Source organism: Nerophis lumbriciformis, linkage group LG01 (genome assembly GCF_033978685.3).
Source record: "Nerophis lumbriciformis linkage group LG01, RoL_Nlum_v2.1, whole genome shotgun sequence".
NCBI lineage: Eukaryota > Metazoa > Chordata > Actinopteri > Syngnathiformes > Syngnathidae > Nerophis > Nerophis lumbriciformis.
In genome coordinates, this window is record NC_084548.2 from 2242831 (window position 1) to 2268343 (window position 25513).

General features: G+C 39.1%; 1 protein-coding gene across 1 annotated transcript in view; it reads left to right on the top strand.

The window, feature by feature from the left end:
- chchd6a (coiled-coil-helix-coiled-coil-helix domain containing 6a) overlaps nucleotides 1–25513 on the top strand; it is a 142519-nt gene that overhangs the window by 61719 nt on the left and 55287 nt on the right. The window contains exons 5-6 of the mRNA XM_072911829.1: nucleotides 5991–6074; nucleotides 24920–24990. Of these exons, the coding sequence (XP_072767930.1) occupies nucleotides 5991–6074; nucleotides 24920–24990 (155 nt within the window). The remainder of the gene's footprint in view (nucleotides 1–5990; nucleotides 6075–24919; nucleotides 24991–25513) is intronic.

The window sequence follows — 25513 nt, forward strand, 5'->3', positions numbered from 1 at the left end:
CCACACCCTGGATTATAAATAATGTCAATAATTCAATGTGATGACTGTATTATGATGATAGTATATATCTGATAGTATATATCTGTATCATGAATCAATTTAAGTGGACCCCGACTTAAACAAGTTGAAAAACTTATTCGGGTGTTACCATCTAGTGGTCAATTGTACGGAATATGTACTTCACTGTGCAACCTACTAATAAAAGTCTCAATCAATCAATCAAAACACATAGAATCATCATACTGCTGTGATTATATGCATCAAGTGTTCATTCAAGGCTAAGGCAAAATATCCAGATATATATTGTGTATCGCAATATGGCCTTAAAATATTGCAATATTAAAAAAAGGCCATATCGCCCAGCCCTAGTTTCAATGATGCCATTTCTGTTTGTCATGTATAATTTTGTCTATTTTGTGTTTATCCTTGAATAAACAGGTCAGTTTCTTGTTACCAACCATTGTGTATTATTCAAACTCCCCTAATTCAGCTGGCTAGTTGTAATCAAGTGTACTAAAACCCTTTTCAACATGATTCTGACAACCAAGTAGGCTAAATAACTTTAAACTTTAATACATGCTCGGATAGGTCTGTATCGGTATCGGTCAGTATCGTATCGGATCATCGGAAATGCAAAAACAATATCGGTATCGGATGGGAAGTGCAAAAACCTGGATCGGGACATCCCTAATACCCACTGTACCTTGCAAGTTTAAAATAAAATCTTGAGTAAATGATTATTATTTTATTATTATGTCGTGGGTGTGGCACCGAACGGAGATGTTGACACGCGGAGTCTCAAGCACTCTTCATTCTCTAGCGGGTGACTTTTCAAATGATGCTACATTAGCAGTGGTGCTACTTTTTGCAGCAACGCTTTTGCTGCATAACTGTTCAACATCTTCCCGCTTGAAGCCAAACCACCACCAGATGATGGACCCCGTGCTGTTTTTCTTGGGAGTTAATTCTTCCTTCATTTGTTACCAGATTCGCACCTTCTTTCTCTCGTATTACCACCCGCACCGCACTGTTAACATCACAGCTAACGTTACCATGTCGCTACCTGTGACGTTGCACACGTGACGTATGTAAGAAGGTGCGCTTGTTTTAAGTCTCTGTGAGAAGGAGGGACAAGAAAGATTGGGAAACGCATGTAGTGTAATGCCCGCAGCTAAAAGAAACTGCGTGACAACGTATACTCCAATATCACCATATAGTCATTTTCTATATCGCACAGAGACAAACCCGCCATATATCCAGTATATCGATATATCGCCCAGCCCTAACCCCTAGTAACTACTATACATATATAGATAGCCCCTTGAGACACTTGTGATTTAGGCCTATATAAATAAACATTGATTGATATATTGCTTAAATATGTAGTTGTTTTAATGTGAACAGTAATATGTACAGCAGTGTTTCCCACAGGACAGGCATCTATTTGTGGTGGTGTGGTCGGGGGGGTGGCGGCGGCAGCGGCGATGACCAAGAAGAACGCGGAGTTGGAATATAATTACAACATTTTATGTACATATTTATATACAGATTTGAACAATTAGTGATTCACTGAAATATATTTATTAATTGTGGTTCTTACAAAAAATATATCTTGTCAGGCTTGGACGGAGGAAGGGACTCAGATGCAGAGAGGTGATTCCAAATAAAGCTTTTATTTTGAAATACTCTTTTAAGCCTCCAGAGCCGAGTAAATTCAATTACTATGAATTACAAAAATACTATTGACAAAATGTTCCAAAAGGGAAAAACCGAAAATCACTCCAAAAAAAAAAGGAGGAATACAAAAATAAGGACGATTATAATTAGCACCGTATCTGTTATCAAAAACTTTAACAAAAAAACGCTCCAAACAGGAGGAAGAAAATAAAGACTATAAAACTTAACTACTCTAATCAATGTAAACAAAAAAAATCACTCAACAAACTTTGAGGAAAAAATCTTTAAGGAAAAATAATAACTCACCACTGCGGTAGAAAAAGGTAGGATAACAAAAGTCGCTCTGAGGGAGGAAAAAAGTCAATTCAAAATTACAGCGTGGGATATCCTGGGAGCAAGGACGTAGACGTGAGACAAGGCAAGGCATGGACATGAACAGGGACATGGAACGCAAGACCGGCACGAAAGCTCGAGACAATCTGGCACAGAACAAGGGGAGGCTTGGGCTTATAAAGAACATGAGGGTAATGGGAAACAGGTGGAAACAATCAAGGGTCAGGAATGACGTCAGACTGGTGACACAAGAGGAAGGACCCGTGATCTGAAACAAGAGGAGTTGCTTTTCAAAATAAAACATGTAAATCACAAGACAGAAAAAAACAAGACAAGACTTCCCTCACCGCGGTGTGACATATCTTATAAAATATAAAAGCTAAAATGTCTCTTAAAGCTCTGCCCCTTTAATTAGTAAATACTAAATAATTTAACTTTAGCCTACTACTACAACCATATTATTTACCAGCAACATGAAGTGAAACAGAGGCAGAGGTGTCCTGCCACAGTCAGTCAACCTCCTCCTCCTCCTCCTGCTGCTGCTGAACAGGCCTACCTCCTCTCCAAGTCGAGCCCCTTTCGGCCGTTGAAAATATTTTTCTATACTCATCTGTGTGAAGGAGTGAACATCCAACATTGGAATTTATTACTAACGAGCAGAACCGCTCTATGTACAGTGCCGTCTAACCTTAAGCGGCAGCAGCTCAACACATGCAGGATTCAACGTTAAGGTTTTTTTTCTACTTGCCCGACTTCTCAAATCTACTTGCCCCAATATTTTTACTTGTCCTGCCTAGGTTTTTTTCTGGCTGTGTCGTGCTCATGGCTTCTATCTTACTAAAATCCTTCCCGTTGACTATTTACAACACTACACAGTATTTATTATTATTATTATTATTATTATCTATAATTACATTTAAATGGCATTGCATACATGTAAAATGAAATGCTATTTCACATTATTTGACCAGTAGCAGTTACACCCATCTGAACAGGTCAGCCACCTGTTTAAAGCCCGATCACAGTTGGAATCTTGAAATGAAGGGCCTTTAATGGCCAAAACATTAACCTGGACAACATTTTAACAGCTGGTTGGCTCAGATTTTATTCTTTTCATCGCATTCACATGCTGCAGTGGACAGTGGACAATTTAGCTTCAGTCCATGTGTGTTTATTGACAACAGGGTTATAAGCTGGACACGTTAGCTCGTCGGTATGAAAACAGGTGACTGTTACTACGTGCGTCTGCCCCGGCCCCCGAGTCAAACAGCGGCGGTGTTAATGAAGCAGCGTCAGGCTGCTCACCGTCAGTGAAACGCTCGGTGAAATCGCGGATTAACGTTAAATATATGACGAGCCACGAGCGATGCAGCTATAACCTATCTACCTATAACCTATATTACCCTCGTATTTTGATCCGGTCGGTCCGTTCTTCTTTTACTTCGTCGTATTCTTCGTCTTCTTCTTCTTCTTCTGGCCCATCAGGTGAATTAAGTGCTATTGGCGGAGTTACAATGCATAGTAGGCTACCGCCACCTACTGCACCGGAGTTGTAACTACAAGGTACATTCACAGACAGAGTCCCATTGCTTTTATGAGCGGTCGAGCGAGTCAAAAGCCGAAAAATCCATTTGTGGCGGACGTCATTCTTTCGTGGCGGGCCGCCACAAATAAATGAATGTGTGGGAAACACTGTACAGCATACCTGCCAACTACTCCGGTTTTCCCGTAATTAGTACGGTTTTCATCAACCTATTCCGGGTTACGGTTGCAGTGATAAAAAATACGGTTTTTCATTAATAAAAAAAAAAAAAGGGTGAAAACTACGCGAATTGCACCTTGTGCAGACAAGATTTTTTGATCGGACACGGAAGAATTAGCGATGTAAAAGACCACGTTGGGACACAAAAACACAAGTCTAATGCCGTTGCTAGCGATACAAGTGGAAAACTTTCAACGTTTTTCGTCGCCCAAACAGATTCTTTGGATGTGATAAATGCCGAAGTTTTATTTACGGAGGCAATAATTGAGCATGGACTTCCAATCGCACTGGCTGATCACATGGGACAGTTAAATGTTTGTAATGCAACCTTTAAAAATCATTACGCGGTGATCGCGGTCCCAAAAATAAACTTTTCTTGCATGATAATGTCCAGAAAAACTCACTTTATATTACTATAGAGTCCTTTTAACGAATGAGTTTGATGGTTTATCACAAACCTTAAATGAAAGAAGTCCTTTGTTCTCCTGCAGCATGCATGCGCTTTGGCCTTGCTTCGTGTTTGGTGCGCAATCCTGTCGGCTGTATTTCACAGCACGTCTTTGACAACTTGAAGTGGCATAAAACATTTAAAACAAAGGGGTTATAGGAACAATCACTTTCAGTGTTTTATGCCACTTCAAGTTGTCAAAGACGGTATGCTGGTGCCCGACTGCCACAAGTGGAACAAACATTTGAAACAAAGGGGTTATAGGAACAATCACTTTCAGTGTTTTATGCCACTTCAAGTAAACTTATCATAAAGTTACCATATCATTTTTGCAGTATGATCAATCTGATGGAATAAATTTGGATTTTAGCCACAAAAAGGTAATGACACCAATGTTATCTATTGGAATTGTTTAGTACTGTTATACTGTTAAAAGTGTTTATACTATTTATGCTTTCAAGTCTAAGTTGAAGAAATCTTGTTAAATGTTGACAGCATAACTACCAAAATACAGAAGTATGTCCTTAATATTTTTGCAGTGCTATTTCTGTTGAAAAGTTCAAATGATTACATTAGAGATGTGATGTGCCACTTTTCAAGTGTCTGATGGCTTAAATTAATTGTCATTAATTTTTCATGTTTTGAATTCTTTTGAAAGGCTTACAAAAAAACTACATTTGAATTGTAATTCCATGCTATTGACAGGACTATTAATTTTAATGAAGTTAGCTTACCATGTTTACAGTATGATAATTGTGTTAGAAATGTGAATTTTAGGCACAGAATATTTTTTACAATTGAACAAGGCAGTAGATTATACAAGCTTGGACAGAAAGTTAATAATGACAGCAATTTTTTTTTAAATGGAATTGTTTAGTACTGTTTTACCATTTGTTTACTGTAAAAAGTGTTTATACTTTCAATTAACAAATTGAAGTCTTGTGAAAGGTTGACAGGATAACTGGCATTAACTGTCAAAATAATTTCAAACTATTGAAGTTAGCTTACAGAATAAACATGTCAATCAACCCATATGATTTTTGCTGTAATATTTTTGTTTTGAAAAGTCACTGTGACTGATAGAAAAGTGATGGTTTTAGCAACATTTTAACCTGTCTGAATGCTAATAATCATTTTGCGTCAGGGGGCGAAGCCCTGAACCCCCCACCAGGACTTTGTCCTGGACCTACCGGGGCCTGCGGCCCTTGGACCCTGGCTACTAGGTTTTTCTGATTTCAAAAGTTGGCAGGTATGGTACAGTAATTATTCAACCCAGAATACAATACTTTCCAAAATCAGCCTCTGTTATAATTATCCACAAAAGTACGTTCTAAGATCTGGGACGTTTTTTTTCTGCATTTGTGATGTACAAATGCAAGCAGTGAGGAAAATCTCTTAAATACAAATATTTATCGTGCCTTTTTGGCAGCAGACAATTTGACTTCACACAGTGGGAGAATCAGCAGCGTTTCTTTGCTTTTTTTTTTTATTATGGCCGCCTCCCAATAATCACAGCAGTGAGCCACAATGCACAATACAAGGATCATTTCTGAGGTGGCGTCATAAGCATTTTGTTTTCTCTTTTTCCTGGCGACTCAAAAGTACTTCAGCGTCACATTTTGTTCCCAAACTTTTTTTGCTTCATAGTTTGTGGCCGTGGGACTTTGGGGTTTTGTTCTAGCTGAGTTATTACAGCTACTGTAGACCTGACCAATCCACCGTGCAGCATCCGTGTTGTTTAATCCACTTGTGTGGGTGTGTTTCTTGCAGGTTCAGGGGCTGCAGAAGAAAGAGTTACAGCTGAAAGCACTGGATGCTTTCTACAAGGAGCAGGTGGCGCTACTTGAGAAGAAGGTACAAACACACAAACATGCATGAGCGCACTAAAGTTCCAGTGGATTTAAAAAGATAACACCGGCATTGAAAATAGAATCAGCTACTGTTGTTTCTGATAATGATTGATTGATTGAATTATTTATTTCAAACCTGCACAGTACAACAACACACACTTTTTTTTTTTTTTTAAACATTTTGGCAGGGACATTTATGCAAGGCTTGAAAAGGGGTTGGATGAAGCAGATGCTTATAATATCCCAACCCCTCTCACTCATTCCACATTTAACATAAACAATATAATACAAGAACAATACTATACAAGCAAAAACAAGAAAAGCTCCTATACATTAACAATACAATAGTACCACTGTTACTATAAAACAAGACAAGACGAGACAAAACACACACACACACACACACACACACACACACACACACACACACACACACACACACACACACACACACACACACACACACACACACACAGGCCCAAACACTCTCTGACCATACACCTCTCTCCCATCGCTCTGTGCTGAGGGCATCACTCTCTTTCCTCCTCGTACTTCTTCAGTACTTCTTTTTTAAACAGTCTTTTAAATGTAATCATGTTAGAACAGGTTTTTAACTCGTCCCCTAAGTTGTTCCACAGACTGACTCCACGCACTGAAATGCACATTGATTTTAAAGTTGTTCTAAATTTAGGCAAATATAATTTGTTGTTTCCTCTTAGACTGTAACTATGGTGAGCATCTCTATCCTGGAATAGGTTCTGTATATTGGATGGTAGAGAGTTTTGGGATGCCCTAAACATAATTTGAGCAGTTTTGAAATTGATCACATCGTGCAGTTTAAGTTGCTTTAACTCCATGAATAGTGGATTTGAATGATGTAAGTAGTGAACATTGGACACAATCCTAATGGCCTTTTTCTGCAGAGTGACTAAAGGCTGTAGATGGGATTTATAACAATTTCCCCAGACTTCAACACAATAGTTTAGATATGACATAATAAAAGAATGATACAATAAAAGCAGAGCATTGGTGTTCAATAAATAACATGATCTCCTCGTCATTCCAACACATTTAGCAACTTTTGTCCTCAGGTAATTTATATGAGGCTTCCATGATATATTTTCATCTATTACCACTCCTAAGAATGAATTTTGTTGAACATATTCTATTGGTGTATCATCAATAACAATCCTGATGGGTATTTCACTTTTGCGATTGCTAAAGAGCATGATTTTGGTCTTCTTTAAATTCAGAGACAATTTGTTGGTATTAAACCAAGTTTTTAACTTGATCATCTCCTCAGTTACAGAGGCCAGAAGTTGCTTAACGTCGTCACCTGCACATGTAATGGTTGTGTCGTCAGCAAAGAGGATGAACTTCAGCAGTGTTGATACTTTACATATTTCATTGATATACATTATAAATAGTGTGGGTCCCAGTATCGACCCCTGGGGGATACTGGGACCAGGATACATAATATACAGGTAAAAGCCAGTAAATTAGAATATTTTGAAAAACTTGATTTATTTCAGTAATTGCATTCAAAAGGTGTAACTTGTACATTATATTTATTCATTGCACACAGACTGATGCATTCAAATGTTTATTTCATTTAATTTTGATGATTTGAAGTGGCAACAAATGAAAATCCAAAATTCCGTGTGTCACAAAATGAGAATATTACTTAAGGCTAATACAAAAAAGGGATTTTTAGAAATGTTGGCCAACTGAAAAGTATGAAAATGAAAAATATGAGCATGTACAATACTCAATACTTGGTTGGAGCTCCTTTTGCCTCAATTACTGCGTTAATGCGGCGTGGCATGGAGTCGATGAGTTTCTGGCACTGCTCAGGTGTTATGAGAGCCCAGGTTGCTCTGATAGTGGCCTTCAACTCTTCTGCGTTTTTGGGTCTGGCATTCTGCATCTTCCTTTTCACAATACCCCACAGATTTTCTATGGGGCTAAGGTCAGGGGAGTTGGCGGGCCAATTTAGAACAGAAATACCATGGTCCGTAAACCAGGCACGGGTAGATTTTGCGCTGTGTGCAGGCGCCAAGTCCTGTTGGAACTTGAAATCTCCATCTCCATAGAGCAGGTCAGCAGCAGGAAGCATGAAGTGCTCTAAAACTTGCTGGTAGACGGCTGCGTTGACCCTGGATCTCAGGAAACAGAGTGGACCGACACCAGCAGATGACATGGCACCCCAAACCATCACTGATGGTGGAAACTTTACACCAGACTTCAGGCAACGTGGATCCTGTGCCTCTCCTGTCTTCCTCCAGACTCTGGGACCTCGATTTCCAAAGGAAATGCAAAATTTGCTTTCGTCAGAAAACATGACTTTGGACCACTCAGCAGCAGTCCAGCTGGTGTCGGTCCACTCTGTTTCCTGAGATCCAGGGTCAACGAAGCCGTCTACCAGCAAGTTTTAGAGCACTTCATGCTGCCTGCTGCTGACCTGCTCTATGGAGATGGAGATTTCAAGTTCCAACAGGACTTGGCGCCTGCACACAGCGCAAAATCTACCCGTGCCTGGTTTACGGACCATGGTATTTCTGTTCTAAATTGGCCCGCCAACTCCCCTGACCTTAGCCCCATAGAAAATCTGTGGGGTATTGTGAAAAGGAAGATGCAGAATGCCAGACCCAAAAACGCAGAAGAGTTGAAGGCCACTATCAGAGCAACCTGGGCTCTCATAACACCTGAGCAGTGCCAGAAACTCATCGACTCCATGCCACGCCGCATTAACGCAGTAATTGAGGCAAAAGGAGCTCCAACCAAGTATTGAGTATTGTACATGCTCATATTTTTCATTTTCATACTTTTCAGTTGGCCAACATTTCTAAAAATCCCTTTTTTGTATTAGCCTTAAGTAATATTCTAATTTTGTGACACACGGAATTTTGGATTTTCATTTGTTGCCACTTCAAATCATCAAAATTAAATGAAATAAACATTTGAATGCATCAGTCTGTGTGCAATGAATAAATATAATGTACAAGTTACACCTTTTGAATGCAATTACTGAAATAAATCAAGTTTTTCAAAATATTCTAATTTACTGGCTTTTACCTGTATGTGAGTGAAATATCAGAGATTTTAGCAAGCACGGCGCTCTGCAGGGGAACACACTTTATTTGCTTTTACCGAGGGAAAACACAGGTGTGTTGAAGGTTAAGACGCCTTATGCGGTAAGCTTTTTTTGAAATCCAACTTTTCAGAAGAAGAGAAGGACCTTTTTGGCACACACTCCAAGTGTCAGATGCCCGACTATTTGCGAGAGTCTCATTAGCAAAAGGTTTGGTTTACAGAGGCCCCGAGAAGTCTGGCAGGCGGGCATATGGGCGGCACAAGCTGTGTTTGCTGTAGGGCCTCGGATGTTTGTTGATAGACCTCTAAGCAGGCGGCGGTGTGAAGGACAGAAAGACGAGGGAGACGGCGAGCGCGTCTGCATTTTGCATGAATATTGTATAATCAGGTGCGCTGCGTGCATACTGTACAAATGTGTGTGTTTTCTGTCTGTGTATGCAGGGCTCATGGTGTTTGCTTTACTGCGCCCCAGAGCCACAAAACGCCGCTGTTTAAGTCTTTTTTGACTGTGCCAAATGTTCTCACTGCACCAGTTTACTTTTCTTTTCTTTCTTGAGTTTACTTTGCTCATATTATCTTAAACAATGCATTAACGCAGGGGTGCTCACACTTTTTCTGCAGGCGAGCTACTTTTCACTTGATCAAGTCGTGGGGATCTACCTCATTCATATATATCATTTATATTTACTTATTTATGAAATATATGTTTTTGTTAACAAGTTAAAGGTGTTTAATGATAATGCAAGCATGTTTAACACATAGTTAATATTGTTAATAAATTAAAGGTGTTTAATGATAATACAAGTATGTTTAATACATATAGTTAATATTGTTAACAAGTTAAAGGTGTTTAAAGATAATGCAAGCATGTTTAATACATATAATTAATATTGTTAACAAGTCAAAGGTGTTTAATGATAATACAAGCATGTTTAATACATATAGTTAATATTATTAATAAGTTAAAGGTGTTTAAAGATAATACAAGCATGTTTAACACATATAGTTAATATTGTTAACAAGTTAAAGGTGTTTAATGATAATATAAGCATGTTTAATACATATAGTTAATATTATTAATAAGTTAAAGGTGTTTAAAGATAATACAAGCATGAGGTGGCGACTTGTCTAGGGTGTACCCCGCCTTCCGCCCGATTGTAGCTGAGATAGGCTCCAGCGCCCCCCGCGATCCCAAAGGGAATAAGCGGTAGAAAATGGATGGATGGATGGATGTTTGACACATATAGTTAATATTGTTAACAAGTTAAAGGTGTTTAAAGATAATGCAAGCATGTTTAATACATATAGTTAATATTATTAATAAGTTAAAGGTGTTTAAAGATAATACAAGCATGTTTAATACATATAGTTAATATTATTAATAAGTTAAAGGTGTTTAAAGATAATACAAGCATGTTTAACACATAGTTAATATTGTTAACAAGTTAAAGGTGTTTAATGATAATACAAGCATGTTTAACACATATAGTTAATATTGTTAACAAGTTAAAGGTGTTTAAAGATAATGCAAGCATGTTTAATACATATAGTTATTATTAATAAGTTAAAGGTGTTTAAAGATAATACAAGCATGTTTAATACATATAGTTAATATTATTAATAAGTTAAAGGTGTTTAAAGATAATACAAGCATGTTTAACACATATAGTTAATATTGTTAACAAGTTAAAGGTGTTTAATGATAATACAAGCATGTTTAACACATATAGTTAATATTGTTAATAAGTTAAAGGTGTTTAAAGATAATGCAGGCATGTTTAACACAGTTAATATTGTTAATAAATTAAAGGTGTTTAATGATAATGCAATCATGTTTAACACATAGTTAATATTGTTAATAAATTAAAGGTGTTTAATGATAATACAAGCATGTTTAATACATATAGTTAATATTGTTAATAAATTAAAGGTGTTTAATGATAATACAAGTATGTTTAATACATATAGTTAATATTGTTAACAAGTCAAAGGTGTTTAATGATAATACAAGCATGTTTAATACATATAGTTAATATTATTAATAAGTTAAAGGTGTTTAAAGATAATACAAGCATGTTTAACACATATAGTTAATATTGTTAACAAGTTAAGGTGTTTAAAGATAATACAAGCATGTTTAACACATATAGTTAATATTGTTAATAAGTAAAAGGTGTTTAAAGATAATGCAGGCATGTTTAACACATATAGTTAATATTGTTAACAAGTTAAAGGTGTTTAATGATAATACAAGCATGTTTAACACATATAGTTAATATTGTTAACAAGTTAAGGTGTTTAAAGATAATACAGGCATGTTTAACACATATAGATTCCTTTCTTTCATGAAGACAAGAATATAAGTTGGTGTATTACCTGATTCTGATGACTTGCATTGATTGGAATCAGACAGTGGTGCTGATAATGTCCGCATTTTCGATTGGAGGAGAAAAAAAGTCCTCCTTTCTGTCCAATACCATATGAAAGTGGTTGGTTTTTGGCATCTTATTTGTCCAGCTTCCGTACTCCTTTGTATACACTTTACAAGAAATACATTGTCGGCAAACTCCGTAGCTTGCTAGCTTGTGCACGCCGGTTTTCTGAGACTCGTTTTGTTAGCGCAACTGTGCAACTGTGCAGTCGGTCTTTGGAGTTTTGACGACAGGTACGGCGCCAGAGTCTGTTGAAATAAAGTGTTTCTCGCCTTCCAGTCGGTAATTTTAATGAGCTGGCAGCAGCCAGCGTCATCTCAGAAGACCCTCGGGTGCCGTGAATGTCAATCAAGTGACGAAAGTGACGTCATAGTGAAGATTTATGATCGCTCATTTTTAGGACTATTTTTTTAATGCCTGGCTGGTGATCGACTGACACACCCTCCGAGATCGACCGGTAGCTCGCGATCGACGTAATGAGCACCCCTGCATTAACGTGTTTGGGATGCCTGAGAAATTCATAAATATTAAAGCTTGAATAGGATTGGAAACTGAAGCATTTTTTTGTGTAAAAAAAAAAAAAGAAGCTATTACCGTAGTTTTCCGACGATAAGGCGCACTTAAAAGCCTTTAATTATCTCAAAAATTGACAGTGCGCATTATAACCTGATGCGCCTAATGTATGGAATAATTCTGGTTGTGGATACCGACCTCAAAGCTATTTTATTTAGGACATGGTGTAATGATAAGTGTCAGGTGCAAACACTGATGACATCTATTAAACAGACAAGAAGCAAGGAATTAAACAGAGACAGAATTCAATTTAGCTCATTGAGGGCGGTATGGCGTAGTGGGTAGAGCGGCCGTGCCAGAAACCTGAGGGTTGCAGGTTTGTTCCCCGCCTCTTGACATCCAAATCGCTGCCGTTGTGTCCTTGGGCAGGACACTTCACCCTTGCCCCCGGTGCCGCTCACACTGGTGGATGAATGATGAATGAATGACAGGTGGTGGTCGGAGGGACCGTAGGCGCAAACTGGCAGCCTCGCTTCCGTCAGTCTACCCCAGGGCAGCTGTGGCTACAAATGTAGCTTACCACCATCTCTGTGAGCACTATGAGTATCTCATAAATCAATCAATCAATCAATGTTTATTTATATAGCCCTAAATCACAAGTGTCTCAAAGGGCTGCACAAGCCACAACAACATCCTCGGTACAAAGCCCACATAAGGGCAAGGAAAAACTCACCCCAGTGGGACGTCGATGTAAATGACTATGAGAAACCTTGGAGAGGACCGCATATGTGGGTAACCCCCCCCCCCCTCTAGGGAAGACCGAATGCAATGGATGTCGAGTGGGTCTGACATAATATTGTGAGAGTCCAGTCCATAGTGGATCCAACATAATAGTAAGAGTCCAGTCCATAGTGGATCTAACATAATAGTGAGAGTCCAGTCCATAGTGGATCCAACATAATAGTAAGAGTCCAGTCCATAGTGGATCTAACATAATAGTGAGAGTCCAGTCCATAGTGGATCCAACATAATAGTAAGAGTCCAGTCCGTAGTGGATCTAACATAATAGTGAGAGTCCAGTCCATAGTGGATCCAACATAATAGTAAGAGTCCAGTCCATAGTGGATCTAACATAATAGTGTGAGAGTCCAGTCCATAGTGGATCTAACATAATAGTAAGAGTCCAGTCCATAGTGGGGCCAGCAGGACACCATCCCGAGCGGAGACGGGTCAGCAGCGCAGAGATGTTCCCAGCCGATGCACAGGCGAGCGGTCCACCCCGGGTCCCGACTCTGGACAGCCAGCACTTCATCCAGAACCTGTGCCGCCCCCTCTACAAGGGAGAGGGGGGCTGAAAATAAAATAAAATAAATGGCAGATCAACTGGTCTAAAAAGGGGGTCTATTTAAAGGCTAGAGTATACAAATGAGTTTTAAGATGGGACTTAAATGCTTCTACTGCGGTAGCATCTCTAATTGTTTTCTAATAATAGAAAAGCGCGATATAAAATCTAACCTACTCAGTGGCCTAGTGGTTAGAGTGTCCGCCCTGAGATCGGTAGGTTGTGAGTTCAAATCCCGGCCGAGTCATACCAAAGACTATAAAAATGGGACCCATTACCTCCCTGCTTGGCACTCAGCATCAAGGGTTGGAATTGGGGGTTAAATCCCCAAAATGATTCCCGGGCGCGGCCACCGCTGCTGCCCACTGCTCCCCTCACCTCCCAGGGGGTGATCCAAGGGTGATGGGTCAAATGCAGAGAATAATCTCGCCACACCTAGTGTGTGTGTGACAATCATTGGTACTTTAACTTTAACTTTTTTTAATCCATTATTATTATTATTATTCGTCTTCGACCACGCTCTGACGAAAGGTTGCACGCATCCTCTTTTATTTGGGCTTTCCCTGATTACATGGCAACGGCTGTTTCTAAGGGGAGAGGGTCGTAAACAGCTGTTGCCCTCGGTCACAAAACAGTTCAAAGAAAAGATGCCTGGAGCTTGCGTCAGGTCCTGCTTCCTCTCCGCTTTGTAGATCTCGGGTCAAGACAACATACCTGCCAACTACTCCGGTTTTCCCGTAATTAGTACGGTTTTCATCAACCTATTCCGGGTTACGGTTGCAGTGATAAAAAATACGGTTTTTCATTAATTAAATTTTATTTTTTTTTTTAAGTTTTATTCACGAAATCGCGTAACAACAATGACAATCGACACTGCTTCCCGTAACTTCCTATCGAGCCATTCCGAATGCCATGTGCGAGGCTATTTATAGCACCGCTGCCAAGCACGAGGCACCAGTTGCCATTGTTTCCAAACGAGCGAACGATCATGGAATCAGCCGGAGAAAAATCACAAACGAGTCTTAAACCGAAAAGAAAACTGCAGTCATTCCGTGAAGAATATTCACTACTAGGTTTTTCTGATTTCAAAAGTTGGCAGGTATGAGACAACATCTTCCTGTGGATTACAATAGATCCAAGAAACCAACACCTTCATGTCGCTTCCCATCCTACACAGTGGAGTTTTACAAGCCTTTTGATTGGTAAGATCAAAGACAGCTTTTGTCTGCTCGCCGGGAACTCATTGAAACACAAAGTTTTGTGATAACTTAGATACAATTATTCTGACAATAAGTGTGACCAGTAGATGGCAGTCACACATAAGAGATACGTGTAGACTGCAGGATGACGCCAATTAACAACACCACAGCTTTAAATGTTCCATTGAGAATATAGAACATTACACACGGCGCTCAAAAATCTGTCAAAACGTTTTAGTACAACTTTGGTAAGCGAGTATTATTATGGTGTGTGTGTGTACAAGGACCTCAAAATGGCACCTATTAGCAGACATATTATCTGCCGTTTTATAACAGTTGTAATTTCCGACTGGTAACTCGGAAATTCCCACTTCCCAGTACGAATGGAGCGTACCATAAATGCAGGACTTTTCAAAACTTAAAAGTGTGACACAAGCAATAAATTGAGAGATTTAACCTCGTTCATCTTCCCCCACCCTTTCCACCCCACACATTTCTACAGATGAATCAAATAATCATTATTGTCGACAAAAACAATCAAGTAGACAAACGGGTTATAATAAACTGCAATTATTGCCACTGCAATAAGTGGAACCCTGATAAAGTGACTCAGTCTCTCACAAAAGAGAGTACGCCCCTCACATTTCAGCAACCACTTTATTATAGTATATTTTCTTAATGGACAACAATATAGAATATAAAGGAGTCAGTGTACAGCTTATTTACAAGTATAGATTTAATAAGCACTGAAAATGAGTCCACACACAGCCAGTATTGTGTAAGTAATGGCAACACAAGTGAGTATACTGCGACTATCCACACTGCTTGTCTTTCTTGACGTTCCTCAGGAGGTTTTCTTCCCATTTTTGCTGCCTTCCCCGCACCTGTTACCGTTTATTGGTTAAATATTTGTTGAAGATGCTTGAAATGTGCAGGCTTAAGCTAGAGGGATCATCATGGGAGAGGCTCTAGATTAGAAGTGTTTTTTGTTTATTTATTTTTTTTACCACAAGAACATTGCTTTAGTCAAATGCTTTCTGAAAAAAAATCCTCTTCAAATGAAAGAAAATACTTGCAGCCTAAAAGAAATGTGACTTCACTTTTATTCATGAGGATTTTACCGCAAAGAAAACATGTGGCAAGCATACATTTATGAAAAGAATGTCGATTGTAAACGGCTGGGGCATACATTGACCGAAAGGGACACACGTCGTACACAGAGAGGATCCAAATCTAAAAACATAATTAAAGCTGCAAGCAGCATTGGTCGGGCCCGCGTATTTGGCAGGTGCTAGTCCTAAGTGTCCCAATACTTTTGTCTACTTTTAGTCTGAAGTGTCCCAAGACTTTTGTCTAGTGTACCTACCTTGTCTGCATTGTGTGGGCACGTTGGTGCTTCCTGCTTTTAAGCAGCCATCTTAAAAAAACAGCAGCGCAGCGAGTCTTTGAAGGGTCATAAAATCAAAACCGGAGCAGGTATTAAAACGCTGTTCTGTTATTTTATACACAAGGGTTTAATCTCTCTCCTGTGTTAGTTTGAAGCCGAAACGACAAACGCGCTCAGAGGAGATAGTTTTTGAAGGAAGGTGACCGGTTTTTACAAAAAATTTGTTTTGAAGGGGGAATAGCAAACTTCCTGTTGATTTTTGCTGGGGGTTGTCAATTTATGAAATGTAGGTCTAAGTGAGACCTACATAGAGGTTTTTGTTTCATGTCCTTCCCAGTGGGAGTTACAGGCAGTTTTGTCATTTTTTTTTTTCGAGGAGCAGTTTTTTCTGCGTTTTATTCAAAAATTTTGAGATTTGGGGTTAGGTTTTTTTATTAGATGGCAATTTTTGCCAGTCCTGATGTGTGCGTTCAGTTTGGTGAGTTTTGAAGCATGTTAAGGGGGTCAAATTACAGCTCAAAGAGGCAAAAGTGACTGTGTTTAGTAAATTTTTGTCTTGAAGGGGGAATTGCCAACTTCCTGTTGATTTTTGCCCGAGGAAATTAATTAATGAAAAGTAGGTCTAAGTAAGACCTACATAGAGGTTTTTGTTTCATGTCTCTACAACATTCGTACTGGGAGTTATAAGCAGTTTTCTTTCTAGGGGGCGCTAGAGCGCAATTTTGAGTTTTGGGGTTTGGTTTTTTTGATAAAAAAGTTTTGCCGTATATTACTGATGTGTGTGTAAAATTTGGTGTGTTTTGAAGCATGCTAAGGGGGTCAAATTACAGCGCAAAGTTGCGGAAGAATAATAATAATTAAAGCTGCAAGCAGCATTGGTCGGGCCCGCGTATTTGGCAGGTGCTAGTCCTAAGTGTCCCAATACTTTTGTCCGGTGGTAGTCATAAGTGTCCCAATACTTTTGTCTAGTGTACCTACCTTGTCTGCATTGTGTGGGCACGTTGGTGCTTCCTGCTTTTAAGCAGCCATCTTAAAAAAACAGCAGCGCAGCGGGTCTTTGAAGGGTCATAAAATCAAAACCGGAGCAGGTATTAAAACGCTGTTCTGTTATTTTATACACAAGGGTTTAATCTCTCTCCTGTGTGAGTTTGAAGCCGAAACGACAAACGCGCTCAGAGGAAATAGCTTTTGAAGGAAGGTGACCGGTTTTTACAAAAAAATTGTTTTGAAGGGGGAATAGCAAACTTCCTGTTGATTTTTGCTGGGGGTTGTCAATTCATGAAATGTAGGTCTAAGTGAGACCTACGGAGAGGTTTTTGTTTCATGTCTCTCCGACCTTCCCGGTGGGAGTTACAGGCAGTTTTGTCATTATTATTTTTTCGAGGAGCAGTTTTTTCTGCGTTTTATTCAAAAATTGCGCTAGAGCGCAATTTTGAGATTTGGGGTTAGGTTTTTTTATTAGATGGCAATTTTTTGCCAGTCCTGATGTCTGTATTAAGTTCGGTGAGTTTTGAAGCATGTTAAGGGGGTCAAATTACAGCTCAAAGAGGCAAAAGAGGCTGTTTTTAGTACATTTTTGTCTTGAAGGGGGAATTGCCAACTTCCTGTTGATTTTTGCCCGAGGAAAATTAATTAATGAAAAGTAGGTCTAAGTAAGACCTACATAGAGGTTTTTGTTTCATGTCTCTACAACATTCGTACTGGGAGTTATAAGCAGTTTTCTTTCTTGAGTTTTGGGGTTTGGTTTTTTGATAAAAAGTTTTGCCGTATATTACTGATGTGTGTGTAAAATTTGGTGAGTTTTGAAGCATGCTAAGGGGGTCAAATTACAGCGCAAAGTTGCGGAAGAATAATAATAATAAAACCTTACAAATTCAATAGGTCCTTATGTCCCATTGTATAAGGACTCCCTTTGGGAGTCCTTATACAATGGGCCATGCGGTCCCTAATAACAAAAAGAAAACCTTGGGCTGTTACATTAATATTTTTCTAATCAGTTTAATCACATTTCATAATTTGGATTAATCATGATTAGGGATAGCCGATAAATGCTTTAAAATGTAAAAATCGGAAATTATCGGTATCGGTTTCAAAATTATCGGTATCGGTTTCAAAAAGTAAAATGTATGACTTTTTAAAACACCGCTGTGTACACGGACGTAGGGAGAAGTACAGAGCGCCAATAGACAGCGTTAGTGTTTTCCCCATAGGCATCTTATAAGTAGACGCAGCATTGGCTGCTGTGACGCGAGCAATTTGGCTGCCATCTTGAAGTGGTGAGGAGAAGCCGGCGAGCAGCCTAAACTGACAGTTGACAGGTAGAAAACAAAGATGGTGTTCAGCATTTTCCTGCTCAAATGAGCAGAAAATAGGAATCGGGGGATTACTTTTCACAAGTAAGATTTAACATTAACGTACTATTGGTTGTATTTTGTGAAAAGAATATTAGCACAGAGTTGAGAAGGAGCAAAAATCTTCCATAGTACCATACTTGCCAACCTTGAGACCTCCGATTTCGGGAGGTGGGGGGTGGGGGGTGGGGGGCGTGGTTAAGATATATATATATATATATACATATAAGAAATACTTGACTTTCAGTGAATTCTAGCTATATATATATATTTTATTACATATATATATATATATATATATATATATATATATATATATATATATATATATATATAAAAGAAGTACTTGAATTTCAGTGTTCATTTATTTACACATATACACACATAACACTCATCTACTCATTGTTGAGTTAAGGGTTGAATTGTCCATCCTTGTTCTATTCTCTGTCACTATTTCAGAGCACACACATTATACAAATATACATTATAAAATCAATAAGAAAACGGGAGCTCTAATTTGGGAGTCTGAATTAGGATCAGAAGTTCCTATATAAACATTGTGCACTCACGTCGCCATTTTGTATTGATTACTGCAGCTGTGCACTGGATTCATTCACAAATACAAACTACAACTCACAAACACTTAAGAGTTAGGCTCCACCATCAGAATGTGTACTTAAACTCATAAAGATCACATGGATATTATTCAGTGATTTGATTCACCAAAACTAACCTGTTATACAGGAGGAAAAAGCGTTTCAATTGTTCACAGACTGGTCGCGCTCATCAGAATGACAAGACACTTCCGGTCTGCAGGTGATAGCATTCAATTGGGAAGAAACGCCTTACTGCCCCCTACTGACCAATGTGAATACTGATAAATGTGTAATGACAGCTCCAAAAACGAATTCAAACCACAAAATAAAATAAATAAATCAACACAAAAATGTGACACATTATGGGTGGGTCACATATGCATGTACAGTAGATGGCAGTATTGTCCTGTTTAAAAGTGTCACAACATTGCTGTTTACGGCAATGTTGTGAACAGGCTGTCAACACGTCACTCAGGTCCGCATGGGGCTGGAGGGGGCGTGGCCTCCAGCTCCGCCTGAATTTCGGGAGATTTTCGGGAGAAAATTTGTCCCGGGAGGTTTTCGGGAGAGGCGCTGAATTTCGGGAGTCTCCCGGAAAATCCGGGAGGGTTGGCAAGTATGATAGTACTGAAATCGTAGCCGCTAGCAAACAAGAGTATGACCATAATAGAATTGCTTGTCAATGAAATTAATTACATTTGTTTGTCAGAATGCACCAGAATGCTTCATTTGTATGTGAAAATCACAAAAAAATCTTCTGGGAGAGGATGACCGCCCTACAGGGGTTTGGTTTACAAACTTTCAGCCCCACCTAAAACTAAATTCACCAGCCGCCCCTGATTATGATGCATTCTCATTTTAGGCAAAGTATAAGACAATACTTTCTTAACAGTATAATTGTAACCAGTAAAAAGTCTTCAAGTAACAATATTCAAATACTAACATTGTTGGGTAAGACAGAATTTGCTTTTATTCTGAATGCAGTGAAACAAATTGGTGGTTTTAACTGATATAAAGACTTTCAGGTGTTCATATATGTTTATGTTTTAAGTCTTTGGCAGACGCTTTTATCCAAAGCGACATACATAAAAAATACATATAAAATAATCGCTGTAAACATAATCATTTAAAAGGGAACATTATCACAATTTCAGAAGGGTTAAAACCATTAAAAATCAGTTCCCAGTGGCTTATTTTATTTTTCGAAGTTTTTTTCAAAATTTTACCCATCACGCAATATCCCTAAAAAAAGCTTCAAAGTGCCTGATTTTAACCATCGTTATATACACCCGTCCATTTTCCTGTGACGTCACGTAGTGATGCCGACACAAACAAACATGGCGCATAGAACAGCAAGCTATAGCGACATTAGCTCGGATTCAGACTCGGATTTCAGCGGCTTAAGCGATTCAACAGATTACGCATGTATTGAAACGGATGGTTGTAGTGTGGAGGCAGGTAGCGAAAAACGAAATTGAAGAAGAAACTGAAGCTATTGAGCCATATCGGTTTGAACCGTATGCAAGCGAAACCGACGAAAACGACACGACAGCCAGCGACACGGGAGAAAGCGAGGACGAATTCGGCGATCGCCTTCTAACCAACGATTGGTATGTGTTTGTTTGGCATTAAAGGAAACTAACAACTATGAACTAGGTTTACAGCATATGAAATACATTTGGCAACACTTTGAGAGTGCAGACAGCCCAATTTTCATCAATTAATATATTCTGTAGACATACCCTCATCCGCGCTCTTTTCCTGAAAGCTGATCCGTCCAGTTTAAGGGACGGTGTGAGCCAAGACATCCAGGGGGTTTAGCTCGCTCGTCCGCGGGAACAAACTGCCGCCATTGCTTGCCGTGCTACCGAGGGCCTTTGTCCCTGAATTGCTCACACACTCCGGCAGATTCAATGGGGGTCTGGCGGCAGATTTCTTTGACTTTATGGTTGGAAATGCATCTGCTTTGAGTGTCGCAGGATATCCACACATTCTTGCCATCTCTGTCGTAGCATAGCTTTCGTCGGTAAAGTGTGCGGAACAAACGTCCAATTTCTTGCCACTTTCGCATCTTCGGGCCACTGGTGCAACTTGAATCCGTCCCTGTTCGTGTTGTTACACCCTCCGACAACACACCGACGAGGCATGATGTCTCCAAGGTACGGAAAACAGTCGAAAAAAACGGAAAATAACAGAGCTGATTTGACTCAGTGTTTGAGAAAATGGCAGATTGCTTCCCGATGTGACGAAGCGAATATTAGAAAGGCGTTTAATTCGCCAAAATTCACCCTTTTGGAGTTCGGAAATCGGTTAAAAAAATATATGGTCTTTTTTTCTGCAACATCAAGGTATACAGGTAAAAGCCAGTAAATTAGAATATTTTGAAAAACTTGATTTATTTCAGTAATTGCATTCAAAAGGTGTAACTTGTACATTATATTTATTCATTGCACACAGACTGATGCATTCAAATGTTTCTTTCATTTAATTTTGATGATTTGAAGTGGCAACAAATGAAAATCCAAAATTCCGTGTGTCACAAAATTAGAATATTACTTAAGGCTAATTCAAAAAAGGGATTTTTAGAAATGTTGGCCAACTGAAAAGTATGAAAATGAAAAATATGAGCATGTACAATACTCAATACTTGGTTGGAGCTCCTTTTGCCTCAATTACTGCGTTAATGCGGCGTGGCATGGAGTCGATGAGTTTCTGGCACTGCTCAGGTGTTATGAGAGCCCAGGTTGCTCTAATAGTGGCCTTCAACTCTTCTGCGTTTTTGGGTCTGGCATTCTGCATCTTCCTTTTCACAATACCCCACAGATTTTCTATGGGGCTAAGGTCAGGGGAGTTGGCGGGCCAATTTAGAACAGAAATACCATGGTCCGTAAACCAGGCACGGGTAGATTTTGCGCTGTGTGCAGGCGCCAAGTCCTGTTGGAACTTGAAATCTCCATCTCCATAGAGCAGGTCAGCAGCAGGAAGCATGAAGTGCTCTAAAACTTGCTGGTAGACGGCTGCGTTGACCCTGGATCTCAGGAAACAGAGTGGACCGACACCAGCAGATGACATGGCACCCCAAACCATCACTGATGGTGGAAACTTTACACTAGACTTCAGGCAACGTGGATCCTGTGCCTCTCCTGTCTTCCTCCAGACTCTGGGACCTCGATTTCCAAAGGAAATGCAAAATTTGCATGTTTGGGTGATGGTTTGGAGTGCCATGTCATCTGCTGGTGTCGGTCCACTCTGTTTCCTGAGATCCAGGGTCAACGCAGCCGTCTACCAGCAAGTTTTAGAGCACTTCATGCTTCCTGCTGCTGACCTGCTCTATGGAGATGGAGATTTCAAGTTCCAACAGGACTTGGCGCCTGCACACAGCGCAAAATCTACCCGTGCCTGGTTTACGGACCATGGTATTTCTGTTCTAAATTGGCCCGCCAACTCCCCTGACCTTAGCCCCATAGAAAATCTGTGGGGTATTGTGAAAAGGAAGATGCAGAATGCCAGACCCAAAAACGCAGAAGAGTTGAAGGCCACTATCAGAGCAACCTGGGCTCTCATAACACCTGAGCAGTGCCAGAAACTCATCGACTCCATGCCACGCCGCATTAACGCAGTAATTGAGGCAAAAGGAGCTCCAACCAAGTATTGAGTATTGTACATGCTCATATTTTTCATTTTCATACTTTTCAGTTGGCCAACATTTCTAAAAATCCCTTTTTTGTATTAGCCTTAAGTAATATTCTAATTTTGTGACACACGGAATTTTGGATTTTCATTTGTTGCCACTTCAAATCATCAAAATTAAATGAAATAAACATTTGAATGCATCAGTCTGTGTGCAATGAATAAATATAATGTACAAGTTACACCTTTTGAATGCAATTACTGAAATAAATCAAGTTTTTCAAAATATTCTAATTTACTGGCTTTTACCTGTATATTGACGCTTACATAGGTCTGGTGATAATGTTCCCCTTTAAGGGAAGAATGTAATACAAAATATCAATACAAAGTGTCAAGACAGAATAAACTCTCAACAGAGATACAGTCTATAGGTCCCTAAGATATATAGATATCTATTGTATTCATACATTGTTTATGTAGGATGTACACTTGTATATATAACCTAATCATATTGTTTCTTCAACTTAAAAATAGCTGATCGTTTTTCCCCCTTCTCTGGGATTATATTCCCAGATTTGATCACGGACCTCTGGTCACTTATAGCCAGAGGTGGGTAGTAATGCGCTACATTTACTCCGTTACATCTACTTGAGTAACTTTTGGGATAAATCGTACTTCTAAGAGTAGTTTTAATGCAAAATACTTTTACTTTTACTTGAGTATATTTATAGAGAAGGAACGCTACTTTTACTCCGCTACTTTTATCTACATTCAGCTCGCTACTCGCTACTAATTTTTATCGATCTGTTAATGCACGCTTTGTTTGTTTTGGTCTGTCAGACAGACCTTCATAGTGCCTGCGTTTCAACAAATACAGTCACAGGTGACGTTCACTCCGTTCCACCAATCAGATGCAGTCACTGGTGACGTTGGACCAATCAAACAGAGCCAGGGGTCACATGACCTGACTTAAACAAGTTGAAAAACTTATTGGGGTGTTACCATTTAGTGGTCAATTGTACGGAATATGTACTGTACTGTGCAATCTACTAATAAAAGTTCCAATCAATCAATCAAAAGTGTGAAGGAAAAAAGACCCTTTTTTATTTCAACCGTACATCCTGTCAAAAGCCTAAAGACTGACTGCACAGTTCCTGTCTTCACAATAAAAGTGCCGCTCCATCGCGCCTGCGCTTTCAAAATAAGAGTCTCCGAAAGCCAGCGCAAACAAGCTAGCAAGCTATGGAGTTTGCCGCCAATGTATTTCTTGTAAAGTGTATAAAAACGAATATGGAAGCTGGACAAATAAGATGCCAAAAACCAACCACTTTCATGTGGTATTAGACAGAAAGGAGGAACTTTTTTTCTCCTCCATTTGAAAACGTGGACGTTATCATCACTACTGTCTGATTACAATCAATGCAAGTCATCAGAATCAGGTAATACACCAACTTATATTCTTGTCTTCATGAAAGAAAGGAATATATGTGTTAAACATGCATGTATATTCATTAAAACACCTTTAACATGTAAACAAAAACGGCAAAATAAATAAATATAAATGATATACTGTATATATCAATGTATGTATATATATGTGTGTATGTATATATGTGTGTGTATATATGTGTGTATGTAAATATATATGTGTGTGTGTGTGTATATATATATATATATATATATATATATATATATATATATGATATGTGTGTGTATGTTACTCATCAGTTACTCAGTACTTGAGTAGTTTTTTCACAACATACTTTTTACTTTTACTCAAGTAAATATTTGGGTGACTACTCCTTACTTTTACTTGAGTAATAAATCTCTAAAGTAACAGTACTCTTACTTGAGTACAATTTCTGGCTACTCGACCCAGCTCTGCTTATAGCATATAAGAATTTTCTATTTACTGTTAAGAAAACTACGAATAATAAAACATGTGTCCTTTATCATAGCTACACGTATGACAAAAAAGCGGGTGAAAATCAGTGGTATTCAGTGAGGTAAGATGAATTAAATGTTCATTGCTCCTGCCAAATGAATTGCACTGAGTGGAGCGGATCACCACTCCAAGATGGCGGCCCCGCGTCTCGTCAGCGCCAGTAGGCAGTAGCGCTCCATGCCGCGGACCCTTAGAACATGTCTATGGTTTTCCCCATAGTATCAAGACAAACTATGGTCACCATGGCAAAACCAGTACCATTAAAAAATATTGGAAACCTGATAGAATAGGATATATTTTCATAACTAACTGATAGTCCACCTTTGATAGTGAATATAGTTGTTTGTTTTTGTCTTTATAGAACATGGAAATATATGAACAGAGTAAGGAGCAATTCCACCAAGCTGCCTCCAAGACGGAATCAAACGTGAGGTAAGATACACACTCATGCTCACACACTCGTCTAGCATATTAATCCCTTAGGCCTCTGACACGTACACACTCACATCTCACATTTACCACACACACGGCGGGCTAATAGGCAGCAATAGATAAGGATCTGTTACTTTCCTCATTTTGTACCCAGTTAAATGTCCACGTTCTCCCGAGCAAGCCTCACGAACATGATAAGTGTTTTAATTGGCTACTTTAATTAAACCGAGTTAAACAATACCCCACACTCCCTGTGGTCACTGCTGTGTCTCACAGTGGACCTTTAATGAGGCACGACCTGGGAAAAGCTCGCTAATTGTTCTTCGTCGCAGTCACAGCGAGAGAACAGGCTTGTGTTTGTTTGCTGTGAAAAAGTTTGTGTCAGAATAACAACAACGGGGCTTTCTAATAATGATAAACCGTGAATACCAGAGGACTGATAAACACGATTACATGTGACTACTTAAGGGCAAAGCCTTTGTTTTGAGTGCAAGACGGGGTTTATTTAGAAACTACCGTATTT